Below are 14,276 nucleotides of genomic sequence, written 5' to 3' on the forward strand. Positions count from 1 at the left end.
TCATAGTTTGAGATCAATATACAGATAATTTCAAGTATTGTTGCATTAAAAAAAGACCAGAATCAGTTAATATGTTCTCTTAGCAATATTAAATTTGCAATTGAATTCACTACTTTCTCAATCAAATAAACGAAACAAAAACACTGCGCTGTTTCACATTTTTATGCCAAAGTGGATGATCTCTCTATTTACCATTTAAAAATTCAATTATATGATTACTATATTGTTGATTGTAATCAGTCATTTTTAAAATCGCATAAAACAGACTAACAGTAATTGTGAAACCAACCTCAAATCTCAACCTGACAATATTTGCTGAATAAAATGATCTGATAACACAAAATCAGGACAAACTACTTTTTATTGGGAATATCATAATAATAATGAGCCCATAAACAGTATAGATCTCTATTTTAAAGATACAGGAGAAAATTAAATATTTTATAATTAAAAAACACATTAAAATTAAATTCAATTCATAATGCTCATTAACTCATTTAAAACAAAACTTTGCAATAAGGGTAGATTGAAACAAGAATAAGTGACATAAGGCCGCTTTAACACAACTTCAACTATTAAATGATCTACAGAAAAGGAAAGAAATATAATTGAATATTGGAAATTTTACGTAATTGATAACCGACAAAAACTTGTTATTCATTATATTGGAAAATTTGTAACAATTTATTCCTAACAAAATATACCAGTAAGGAGCATCAGAGTTTATGCAAGTTAAAATTTTGACTGTAGCAGTTAATACATTAATTATATTCTATATCAACTTATTTTATCTAGATTGATCAGAAAGGGGATATTTACTTTTGTTGAATTGATCTATTTAACTTTGTAATCCAAAAACAAATATTGCATACAAAATAGTTTGGAATCTGTTAGTTAAAAAATTTCTTGAAAAATTCTGTAACAGTTAAATAAAAATGAAAATCTTCATTTCGATTGATTTTAGCTGTTTAAAATAAAATAGCCCTCTAAAAAATCTGTTTAACACTGGATAAGTTAATGTTGAAACTATTCTACTTTTTCGTAAATTACAAAATTTCATGTGAATTAAATTTGCTCTTTAAATAATGCTTTAAACATTAAAAAAAGGGGGATGGGAATTTGAAAGATAAAAAACAAATGATAGGTCCTACCTATTATCTACAGTAGGGAACCGATTATCCGGAACGATCGGGACCATCGCTATTCCGGATAACTGATTTTTCCGGTTTTCTGAATCGCTACAAAAAGCCGCTTTTTTTTATTGTAAAACCCAACTAAAAAAAAAATATTGTAAATAATCTTAAAAAGAAGAAAAAACGATGAAGTAATACTGTAATGATTATTTCTAAAATGATGGTATGGTAAACATCTTTCAAAGAAGAAAGAAAAATCCTAAAATCTTATGAGGGAAAAAAATTTTTTTTTAAAAATTGCGGGAAAATTTACCGAATTTCGTTCCGGTTTCTTGGTCTTCCGGTTTTCTGATTTCCGGATAACGGGTTCTGTACTGTATTTATATGCTCATTTATAACTGTTATAACTTAGTACTAATTTTTTAAACCTGAAAAAAATATTTTCTCTTTTTTTTAGTCAAGTTGAAAAACCTAGTCAAAAATTTTTAATAAATTATAACACAGTTAGATAAGATAAATTTATTTGGGCAAAATACTTCATCAAAATACAGACAAACTAAAATATTCTACTTAAAAATTGCGGGAAAATTTTTAAAAATTGCGGAAAAATTTACCGAATTTCGTTCCGGTTTCTTGGTCTTCCGGTTTTCTGATTTCCGGATAACGGGTTCTGTACTGTATTTATATGCTCATTTATAACTGTTATAACTTAGTACTAATTTTTTAAACCTGAAAAAAATATTTTCTCTTTTTTTTAGTCAAGTTGAAAAACCTAGTCAAAAATTTTTAATAAATGATAACACAGTTAGATAAGATAAATTTATTTGGGCAAAATACTTCATCAAAATACAGACAAACTAAAATATTCTACTTATAGTAATGTACAAGAACAGCTTCCCATTTTCAAACTGTACAAGAATGTTGATCATAAAAATTGTATACTAGTGTTTTCTAATAACTACAGAATCACGCATAGATAAGACTTGAGTATAAAACTTGTTTCTAGAAAAATATTGTAATTAGACTGAGGCTTTCAACTTTAGTTACCCGAATGAATTTATAGTGTTCGCTATAACCATAACGTTAACAAATGGTACTATAAAACATAAGAGATTATACTTAAAGAAAATAAAGTAACAACAAAGAAAATCAAACAATTATTAATGACAAATATATTTTACAGGGGAAAAAATTGGTTTTCATCGCTACATAAACTTTTGTAATGTCAAAAAAAATGTAATGATGTTTAATGATATTACATTAAAAACTCCTCTTTCTCAGAGTCAAATTATATGATGAAAATATATTTAACAAATGAAATGGGTTGTATTTGTTTTAAGAGGACAGCATACCGCGGGAAAAATACTTCGTCGCTAATTCTCTTTCACATCCATAACTAATTTAAAGTATAGACTAACCTAGAGTAAGCCATTAAGTTTCAAATACTAAAAAAGAAAATTTTAAAATATCAAAATAGATTCAGGGTGCGTAGCCAAATCTTCCAACAAAAAATAAGCATCCTTTAAGAACTCAAAAAATTTTTTAAGCACTATGTACGTTAACAAAATGCAAAATAATTTTCAGACTTTACATGATCCTGATAAAATAACTAGTTTCTGACAAAGAACTCTTTTCTCAATTATATTAGCCATTATATGATGATCAAGAGATTTTTCAGTTCGATATCATAGGGTGGAAAATGAAGTCTGAAATTGCGAGTATCTTGCAAAATGCACACTCGCAAGTATTTCATCAAACATGCAAAATGATTGGCGCTTTCATACGCTATGGACTGATGGTAAGCCAAACTGGATTGTTGTTGAATGAATTGGGAAAATGTTGAACAGAATAATGTAAGAAGCAGCTTTTGCATAATACTTGGCGAAAATTGAGATGGTAAAGAAAAAAAATCTCATTTTCGAAAAAGGAAAATAAGCAAGCGCTTTTGAAAAACACCCAAAGAAAAAAGCACCTTTAAAGGCTTTTAAAAAACAAAAATAAAAAAAAGCACCTTTAAAAAACACTAAGCACCATGTAGATTATGAGAAGAAAGCCTAGGACTTTGCCTTGGAGTTCTTCCTATAAGTTGTTTGCATTTAATTAAATCTGGAAATTCTTTTTCTGCAATTAAAACTTCAAGGCTCATTCTAGATTTGCTGTAGATAATTTTTTCTTTCTTTTAAATAAGTAATAGTGGTGAAAAAGAATTTACATCGAAAAGTTACTTCCAGGGTATGTCGTCCACTGGCCAATATCAATTTTGACCGCAGAAACTCACTATTCAACAGCTGATAGGGAGAAGTATTCTTTTCCTGTTATACACAATTAACAATGTTTTTACCAATAATAATAAGGTTGAACAAAACTATTCTCAACAGTTCATGTATTATCCTGGTTAAAATCAGTTTTGACCAATCACAGTTACAACCCAGAAGTAAAATAAAAATTTTATACAAAATGGCTCATTTAATTTACAATATCCACATATATTATCTTGACTATTGTAGATGAAGTATTCACAATATATGATTTTGATGAATATTTGGTCTGTGAATTTTGTCCATCTAAGTATTTACAAATTTTAATCAGGTAATTTTTAAAAAAATCCCTGATTATAGTTGAGGCAAGTTTTCAATAGGAGTGAAGAACTTGAAATCTGGTGGGAACAGCTCATTTGCTCTAGGGTACATCAGCTTGTAGGATTGTCGAATTGTGACATCAGCAACTCCAGCTATATCTCCAATTTCTAAATAATAAAATTTACTATTAAAATAGTAGTACTAAATTGGCTATGAAAATAGTGTCATTTTATTATTTTTTTTTCCTTAAACTGTTTTATACTATTAGGACATATTTAATCTTTGTTAGAACATTGTTTTAGAAGACTAATCACATGTTTCCAATATGACAAACTAGTTATATTGGAAATAATGAATTTAACAAATATGTTATAAGATGAAAATTTTTGTATGCATTTTAAATATTTAACATAGCTTTCTATGTGAAGAATCATTTTACTATTTGATCAATTTACAAACTTATATACAGAAAAAAAAATTATTACTACTAAACAAGATGTAGTTAATTTAAATTTTTCAGTCACTAAACAGAACATTTTAGTTTGTTTCTGACTTATAGTTTATTTCTGATTTTTAGTTCCTAAACTCCTGTTAAACTCAAACCATTGATATTGTTTAGTAAAAATTAAAAGATAAAAATGAAAACTAACAACTAATTCACTAAAAAATGTATATTTTTTGTCTAAAAATAGTGCTTTACAACACTTGGAACTAAATTAGTTTAAAACAACTTTTTTATTGCAATTGTCTGGAAATTTAATAGTAATTTAAAGCCTAAGAAAAAACAAGGACTTAAGTATTTTTACTTTAAAACTAATACTTTTGTCTGATTTAAAGGCACTTTTCATCATCAGACCTGTACTTACTCTGGAAGTGAGGCATCTAAGTGGGGGGGTGGGTGGAACATAGTACAACAGGAATTATAGTTCAACAGAATAAAATATTACCTGAACACAACAATCATACTAGATATGCATTATGCCACTATAAGCAATTATGAACAGCAAAGATTTTTTTGTTTATAAATTATTTTAATTCAGACTAAACAACCTGATTTTTTAAACATATTTTGAAGAACAATAATTTTTTTCTGAATGAGGAATATTTGCAACACAGTAAAGAAACAAAAAGAAGTAAAATGCTTTTTAAACACTCAAATACGTAAGCATCTTAACAATACATATTGTACTCAGATGCTGAATACAAATATTATTTTCTACAGAATTTAAGCAAAATCTCTTGTTGAATCGAGGGGGGTAGGGAGTGTAAAAATATCATTAGCCAAAAACAAGCTGACACAGAAATTGAATGAGTTATAACTCAAAAATCTAATGTAGTCAACTGTTTTGATACTTCCAGTGCCTTTAACTTATGATTAGAATGTGTAACAATGTGTAATTTATCAGTATCTTTCTACAGTATCTTGCTACAATGTGTAATTTATCAGTATCTTTCACATTATTTAATAAATTCAAAATACATAACACAAAATATGCACAAAGCAGTTATAGAGTGTAATATAAAGAAAGGATTAAAACAGTACGGACATGCGGCATTTAAATAATGATAAATAAATTTGTATACAAAAAGTTATCTAAGCTAACCTTTCTGAGACTTTTTATCTTCTGAAGCTTGAGAAGCCATGTAAATAGCAGCAGCAGCCACTGAAATGGGGCTTCGTCTAAAATAAAATAGGAAAAGGTAGATAAATAAATGAAATATGTGTAACAAAATTATAATAAGACGGCTTTAATTAAAGTGTATTATATATTTTTTCCATAAAAAACACCTATACGTTTATGAAGTTAAAATAAACTAATGAATATTAATCGACAAAATAAATTTCAAACCATCTACAAAAATCAATTAAAAAAAAATTAGCCTGTGCTACAAACAACAATAAGGAAATTCAGAATTTTTATTATTTATGTAGTCCTTCTAAAGAAGATTAAATAGTCTTAAAATAAATTTACTTTACTGCACTTAACATTTAGTAAATAACTTAACATTTAGTAAAAGTAAATAATTTATTTTAATAATTTCAAATTATTTATGATTAAGTAGTTGAAATTTTTGATTTTACAATACAAATATTTGTTAGTTAAAAGAATAAAATTACAAGAATTATAAAATACATTTGTGAAGAACATAAAAATGAAATGGAAAAAAAAAAATCATTTACCCAGCTACTATGTCCAATTCAACAGCTTTCCTTGCAATATAAGTTGCACCTTTTTGCACACTTGTTGGAAGACCAAGATTAGAACAGAAACGTGACTAAAAGAAAAGAAAACGTAAGTATCATGTTTACAAATTAGAGTCATAACTGTAGTTTACAGTTATATAAATTCTCAATGGTTTAATGTTAAGATGCAACAGACATCCCACCAGCATACTGCATCAGGCGACTATAACCGGTAATCAGCAGAAGCTTGATGATACTATTTTTAACAGCCTAAGATTTGGCCTGAAATTATATACTGACAAACAACACAAATGTAACATACTAAAATATTTGACTGCCTCTCTGTGTGAGGCAATAAATGTTGGATACCTTATCAAAATGAAAAGAATATTTTCTATTTTTGTGATACAAGCAATGAAAATTGCTGTAATAATTGCCGGAAGACAAGTACAGCAACTAGCCAGTGATTTTGAGACAAAAGCACATTGTAGTGTATAGTATGTTTTAACAATGCAAATGTTGAAATTTGTTTTTGAAAATACTCTCTGACTGTATATAAGTGTATTGTGTATAGAAAATATATTGTAATTAACTCATTACTAATGTTTTAACATGAAACTAGTGAAAATTATTACTTAAAATGAAAATAAAAATGATGAAAATTATCAAATTTAAATATTCAGCACAAAAAATTAAAATTACTAAGAAAAACCACCATTAATTATGAAATTAAAAAAAAAAAATAGTTAATAAAAAAAAAATCATCAGGTCAGGGATGCTANTTGTCTCAGAATGGCGCAGCTTTGGCAGAAACTGAGCTGAATGTCGCAAAATGGCGCAGTTATGCCGTTTTGTCTCAGTTTGTCGCAAATGGCGCAGGCGTAGCATCCCTGTCAGGTTCAAATTCTGATGAGAAATCTAACCAAACTGACATCTGTTTTCTCGCCAGTTAAAAGTAATATTGAAATTTGTCAAAATAACTAACAAAACTTAAAAAACTAAAATATGACATGGATTGAAATGATTACAAGTTCAATTTGATGTTTGATACATCGAAGAGGAATAATTAACAGTATGCTTGTACAACACAGAGTTTTAACTCAAAGAAAATTTCAGTTTCAGGGTTTAATGCAGTCAACCGGCAACTATTTATTTAACTATTTTTAAAATGATTTACTAAATAAGTATTTTCAAAAACAGTTTGCTTGAATTTAATAAAATATGCATGGGATTCGGTAAAAAGCAGATAAATTTTCTTGCTTTTAATACCTTAATTTAAAGCAATGATTCTTTTTCAAATCAATTTAGTTTCACTACAACTTTGAAGGCAGAATGTAAAATTAATAATAATAATAATAATAATAATAAAAAAAAAACAAATTGCAGAAATTACAAGAATGTTGATAAAAATAAATGAATCACAAAACAAATTATTACCATGAAATCACCAGTAGTTATGAGATCAACACTTGTTTCTAATGCCTTGAGAATCAACTTAAAGCATCTACCAATTTCCTTCTTAGAAACTTTAGACACGGCACATATTTCTAAAAAAAGGAAATTTCAGTCTCAATACATACATTGAAAGTATGACAATTATACAGTTTTAACACCAGCTTGTCAGATCAATACTTCCACTATTTTGAAATCAAAACAAATATTTTAAATAGGAGCTATAGGGCAAGGAAGTTGTAGTACAATAAAATCTAGACAATTGTAAAAAGGTACCTTTAAAAGTACGAGGGACACCTTCTTGTCTGCAAGCAATGTAAACACAGGAAGATGCAATTGCATCATTACTTCTTCCTTTCAAAGTTTTACCATCGTGGACTTGCTTAAAAAGACTATTAGCTCTATCCTATGAAATTAAAAAAGATTTACAAGGTTCAAACATTTGAAAATTATTTTTTTAATATCAATACTAATTTTTATATGTATTATACAATAAACTCTTAATCATCCAAAGAATTAGAAGGTGAGAAAATACCACAAATATCATTTATTACTTGTACTTTATTCCATTAAAAGCCTTGTCTTTTTTTCATTTATAGTTAGCTTATCTTAAACATTTTGCCAATGTAAAAATAAATAAAGTACAGGAAAACATTGAAACATATCATAAACAGAAATATTTCCCACTAGATAAAATAAATTACAAACAATTGCGCAAACTGTTCAGATTCCGTAGTTTATTCTACTGATAAGTGAATAATCAGAAGTTTTAACAAAACTTTAATTTCCTGAAGCATAAAATAAACAGATATTTTTATTTGGTTACTGACTATTCCATTAAAACATTTTCTAACATAAAGGCACACACATTGTCTTAGTATATTAACTTTTCAAAGCTACTGATACAATAAAACATTTTAAGTGATAACAGCTTCATTCAGCAGTCTTAAATATTTTTCGATAGTATAGATCACATAAAAACTATATCACATTACATAAAAATTATATCTTATCACATAAAAACTATTTTATATCAAATTACATAAAAAATATTCAGCTTAAAAAAAGTACTTATGTAAATTTAAAAAAAAAAATCCAAAGTATGGTTACATAACCACTAAAACAAAAAAGTTTTACTCACAACAATTGTTTTGGGCAAATTAATTCTATCAGCCATGTTTCCAATTTCTTTAAAGGCATTGATTAAGGCTCTGTCAGAACTACTCATCTAAAACAAAATGGCGATTAAATTATTTTTTCGAAAAACGTATAATAATCACAAAAAGTAATTATACTTTTCAACAAAATATTTAATCCATCTTTACAGCATAAATTATAAATACATCAATAATTAAAACTCGATGTGGATGAGTACTGGACTAAGAAACATAATTCATAAAATTGTGATTATTTGAACCAAATTAACAATTGGTTAATACTAGGTACCTAACAAATTTATTAACTCGATTATTACACACACACATATAATCGAGACAAAAGTTTAAAACAACATGCAGAGAAAAACTAAGAATGCTTTTAGAATAATAAAAAAAGCATATTTTTCATGTAAATGAATTTTAAAAAAGATTATTATCTTACAGTTCTCCTATTTTGATATTTGGCTACACCAGTGTCATCAAAGCTAGCATCTCCAGTTCCTCGTCCAATTACTGTGGATAAATCACTACCATTCAATAAAGGATTCTGAAAAAGAAAATAATACATTTCACTAAGCAACTTATGTCAAATATAAGTAAAGAATTAAAGGAAAATAATAAACATGGCATTTAAAAAGAAAAAAAATCATTATCAGACACTTTTTAAGAAAAAAAAGAGGGTCCTTTCACATTCTTTAAAGCTTTCATGCAAGGGAAAAAAAACAATGACAATAAACTGATCTACTGAAAACTTAACACTAAAGTACAAAACTTTTTTGCTAACTTTTTAATAAATTTTACTTAATATAGTTTCAACTTATTAAATTTAGTTTTAAATGATAAAGCAAACTTAAACATTAATTACAAACTAATGCATAGAAACAATATAACTAAATAATTTGAAAAGAGGAATTATGAAAAATAAGTAAATAAATAAAAAAGTTCACTTATGATTTCTTTTTTGCAGCTTTACAAGCTCAAAAATATAATCTTTTAGTTACTTTTATGTCCATTTTGGTTACAAAAGAATAATACCTTATATTAATAAATTTATGCCTGGTCACTAACATTAGTTGCTGGTTACATGGATCATAAAAAATTATGTTCTTGTAGTGCAAAGCTTTTGGCATTAGTCAAAGACTAGCAAACAACCTATGATTTTGTACACCGAGGAAAAAAAATAATAATAAATATGTGAAAAAAAAGAANTTAATATCAATACTAATTATTATATTTATTATACAATAAACTCTTAATCATCCAAAGAATTAGAAGGCAAGAAAATACCACAAATATCATTAATTACAAACTAATGCATAGAAACAATATAACTAAATAATTTGAAAAGAAAAATTATGAAAAATAAGTAAATAAATAAAAAAGTTCACTTATGATTTGCTTTTTGCAGCTTTACAAGCTCAAAAATGTAATCTTTTAGTTACTTTTATGTCCATTTTGATTTTGGTTACAAAAGAATAATACCTTATATTAATAAATTTATGCCTGGTCACTAACATTGGTTGCTGGTTACATGGATCATAAAAAATTATGTTCTTGTTGTGCAAATCTTTTTGCATTAGTCTAAGACTAGCAAACAACCTATGATTTTGCACACTGAGGAAAAAAAAAATAAATAATAAATATGCGAAGAAAAAGAAAATTACTAAAGACAAAATCATATTTGCTTGCTATCTCTGCTTTAAAACACTTATATTCTATACAATATTGAATAAAACTATTTCTTTCCCTTTTCTTAATTTTTAAAGCTTAGTTTCCATTTTATTTAACTTTTAATTATTGAAAAATATAACCTTAAAACATTTTTAATTTAATATGATGCTTAGTTATAAAACAGAAAGGTAATCTAGATCCTACAAATATGATCAATGTAAATGATTTGACATCAAGATAATCTTACAAATGTGAAGACAAGAGTTTTAATGCAAACTTTTTTTTTCCTCCTATGATTTATAATTTATTTCCAGATCTTATTTGTTATTGGTTCCAGCTTACCAGTTTGGTGCAAAATTCATAAGCACACAGAAATTAAAAAAAAAAAACAAAAAAAAAAACTAGGCAATTTATAAAAGAATGTCTTCTATTTCAGTATGAGAACGATACTGAAGCATTTCGAATAATTAAAAAAAAATATCTTTAAATCTACATGAATGTACACACTCAAATTACAAAAAGAAAAGATTAAAACCAAAACTTACTTCAGCTGCACCAACTCGAGAGGGATCACTGTCAGCTTTTTCGTTACTAAAGGTTCGCCACTCAGAGCCCACATCAATTACCCTATGAATTAATTAAAAAAATTAATATAAAGCACCTAAGATAAAAAAAGGAAGTTCAATTATGATGGCAAATATAGAGGCACTTCTACATTTTAAAACGTTTGGTGAAAAATTTTGCAAGTGTTGGCCCTATTGCTTGAAATCATAGAACAGGCAGACTTACTCCAATTGTTCAAACCCGAGGTAGAATCGCAGAGACGCGGCGACATTGTCGATGAATGTTACAGAGTTCTTGCAGAAAGACTTTTCTTTTGAAAAGCAAATAATTTATCTTTTTTTAGAGAAATATACACACAATATTTGAATCATGCATTTAGATAACACTTTTTGACATGCTCAATTTAAGCTGATAGAATCGTAAATTGATGAAATGTTTCTATTGAATTTTCAACATTTATTGATATTGATTTTCGTGTGGTTTTAAATTATCTCAATATATTTAAAACAATATGGAAAATTGAAATCATGCATTTGAGGATTTATTTATAAGGCAATAATTCTATCAAATTTTTGGCAGTTATTGTTATTGATTTCTCCATTGTTTTCAAATCCGATATTTTTATACGATATTATTTATTACAACAACCTAATCTCGAAACGAAACATACATTAGAGGAGTCCGATTCGCGTGATTTTTGGCAATTACTGCTACGGATTTAATAATTTTTAATTATTTTTTTTATTTTTATTGGGATGATTATTTACAGAATGCGAAGAAGGAAATAATTTGCACCCCCCCCCAACAAAATGCAAGAATATCACCTATAATATTAGAATAAAAAATTTTTACACGTTCAATTAAACAAATATATACTATAGTTATATTTTTTAGACACATTGCTTTTGTTACTTTAAATTAGTAACATATATGTCTGTTATTATTAAGAGTATCTTTCAGAAAGATATTAGTGTAAGAGAGTTTTGTCGCAGATAGCTCTAAAAAATTCTGCCACAGCGTTGTTCATTACAATCTAATTGCAGTAGTACCACAGTTATTTATTTGAATACTACCTAAAGTTTGTTATGAATTATCCATTTCATTATTAATTAAAAAAATTAACAATGTCACTTACAATTAATGTATATAACTAGAGCTTGTGAAACATAATCGTCATTGGCGATCAATAAATTCTGAGTGGCGATTTTTTTTTGTTTGAAGTTTTAATATTTATGTAAACAGAATATTTTTTTTATTAATATTTAAACTTAATATATAAATCAGATAAAGCTTGCTTAAGAATTATATGAGTTACATGAACTTATGTTATAAGTTATGAATTTTAGTTGAATTATAATTTAAATCAATACCTACTCTATTATCTTCCTAAATATTTTAAACATGCAAAATTTATAACATATTTAAAGTTAAGAACTTTTAATAAAAATCTAGTTAACAAAAACAATAATAATAATCTAATACAAAATAAAAATATTCCTAACATACAGATTATAAAATGTTTGTAAGTCCCAATGTGATCTTCATAACAAATGATTAACTTTTCCATTCTTGTGAAAGGTAGATTATTATACTCTCAAAACAAGTTAAATGAATAAAAATTTATAAATCACGTTAAATTATGAAGTTAATTTATCTTTAATTATTTGAAAAGTGTTCGTTTAAATGACAATAATTAACAACTATTTCACTTTTGACTTAAAACCTAGGAGTGATCTTGCACAGCAAATTTTGAGAGAACCACATTCTCTTTTTCCTTTGAGCCTTGAATTAAACTTACTTAATTATAATGTCAAAGACAATTTTAACAATATTTTGCGTATATTTAGCAATATTTTTAGGAATTCTTTATTATGCAAAAGTACTAAACTAATATGAATCCATACCTGTCTCCAACAACAAGACCACATTCTGAGCATATCATGTCACCAGCTCGATAATCTTCAATCAGATTAGCATCTGGATGATATGGACAAACAACTGCTGCTCCATATGATCTGAAATTACAAATTACACCTCATTAATAGGGTTACATCATCTTTTGTTAAATTTTTTCTTAGTGCAATATTTCCCGGCTAGTAATAAAAATTCCATTTTCAAAATATATTTTCACTATTTTCAGTGATTGACATAGGCATACTAATCCAATAGTATCTTATTTATATTGTTTTAATTTTTATTGAAAGATTTCAAATAAACACATTTAAATCAAAAAATTTATTAACAGTGGTAGGAAATTCAAGCACTTTGATTGTATAAGTTCATTCCAAAAACATTATCTATATTTTTAATTTTAAAGACATCAATATTTTATTTATTTTCAGAAATTTAAAAAAAAAAGAAAAAGAAATGGTTGCATTTATTAAGTAACATTATTATCAAAATTTTCCATCCTATCAACTTATCAAGATACTCAAAAATTTTGTTTCATTAATATGATTATCTAGTTGGTGTCAAGTGTTCTTTACCACCATCCCAAAGTACTTGGAATTACATCCTGCATTGATCTGCTTCTCTGAGCTACCTTGGTTTTTCTAGTTTGATAAAATACAGTTTTCGAGCCTTGATATTGACTTTTTCTTCACATATGATCTATGATGTTATTGAAAATTTTAGAATTAATAAGTATAATGAAATCTGTTTATGTGCTATCTAATTTATTCCTTCTTACATTATTTATAGTATCACAAAGCCAACATATTTTAATTAGGTTACTTTTTTTTAGTTTATTTGAGTCTGAATAGTGCTCTAATGTGCACTTAAAATTTTTGATAACCACCTTATAAACTTTAGCACAAAAATGCTTATATTGTCAAGAGATTTTCCATCCATGCCATGCTTTTTGCAATATCAGAACGAGCTTAAACATGTCATTCATTTCCAAATTGGATTCTCTAATAAAATTTTTTGCAATAAGCTAAAAATAGTAAAATAGAATTATTTTCTAAAATTACATAGCAGTTTATTCAAGACTTAAAGAGAGCGATTTCGGACATGTACAATTGCAAGAACAAAAAAAGAAAATATTTTTAGATAAGCTTGGAAGTAATCGCGTCACTTAGAATAAATAAAATTAAAAAGTTTGGCTTATATAGTTGCATGTAAATATGTTCAAATTATAACAAATAAAGAAGCCCAATTTTATATATTCAGGACTGCAGATTATTGCGAAAAAATGAAACATATTGACACTAGAATAAATTTATTTCAACTTTACTTACTTTGAAGAAGAAGCCATTTCGTCTAAATTTTTTTCAGGAGCTTAGAAGTTCTTTTTAAATTTAATGATTCTAAAAATTAAATCTAAAATGTCATAATTTAAATTTATTTTAAATTTTAATGGCTGTAAAACACTATGCTTTTACGACTTTCGCGGAAATGACAACAAATAAGATGTAGCACACGGTTACGAAATTTTAAAACAGGTGAAAAAAAAATTTTTTTTTTCAGTTTTAGGGACCGTTTTTACTGCTAGTAAAAATTAAGAGTTGGAAATGTCATTCGTCCTCGAAAAAAA

The 14,276-nt window shown here is 26.6% G+C and overlaps 1 protein-coding gene across 1 annotated transcript; it reads right to left on the minus strand.

The window, feature by feature from the left end:
• Positions 1–1,938: 1,938 nt before the first annotated feature.
• LOC107456865 (transcription factor IIB) lies at positions 1,939–14,181 on the minus strand. The gene is made up of 10 exons (XM_016074830.3): positions 13,981–14,181; positions 12,646–12,756; positions 10,723–10,804; positions 8,949–9,053; positions 8,491–8,577; positions 7,626–7,755; positions 7,335–7,444; positions 5,895–5,989; positions 5,317–5,393; positions 1,939–3,879 (listed from the first exon to the last, which is right to left on the minus strand). Exons 1-10 carry the CDS (start codon positions 13,995–13,997, stop codon positions 3,746–3,748), a joined length of 948 nt encoding a protein of 315 aa, XP_015930316.1. The 5' UTR covers positions 13,998–14,181; the 3' UTR covers positions 1,939–3,745.
• Positions 14,182–14,276: the final 95 nt, after the last annotated feature.

The sequence above is a fragment of the Parasteatoda tepidariorum genome, chromosome 6 (assembly GCF_043381705.1).
Source record: "Parasteatoda tepidariorum isolate YZ-2023 chromosome 6, CAS_Ptep_4.0, whole genome shotgun sequence".
NCBI classification, from domain to species: Eukaryota; Metazoa; Arthropoda; class Arachnida; order Araneae; family Theridiidae; genus Parasteatoda; species Parasteatoda tepidariorum.

Coding starts and splice junctions, on each gene's coding strand:
- LOC107456865 (XM_016074830.3), bottom strand. Junction 9,054..10,722: donor CTCGAGTTGGTGCAGCTGAA/GTAAGTTTTGGT, acceptor TTTCTTTTTCAG/AATCCTTTATTGAATGGTAG. Junction 3,880..5,316: donor AGATAAAAAGTCTCAGAAAG/GTTAGCTTAGAT, acceptor TTTATTATTTAG/AAATTGGAGATATAGCTGGA.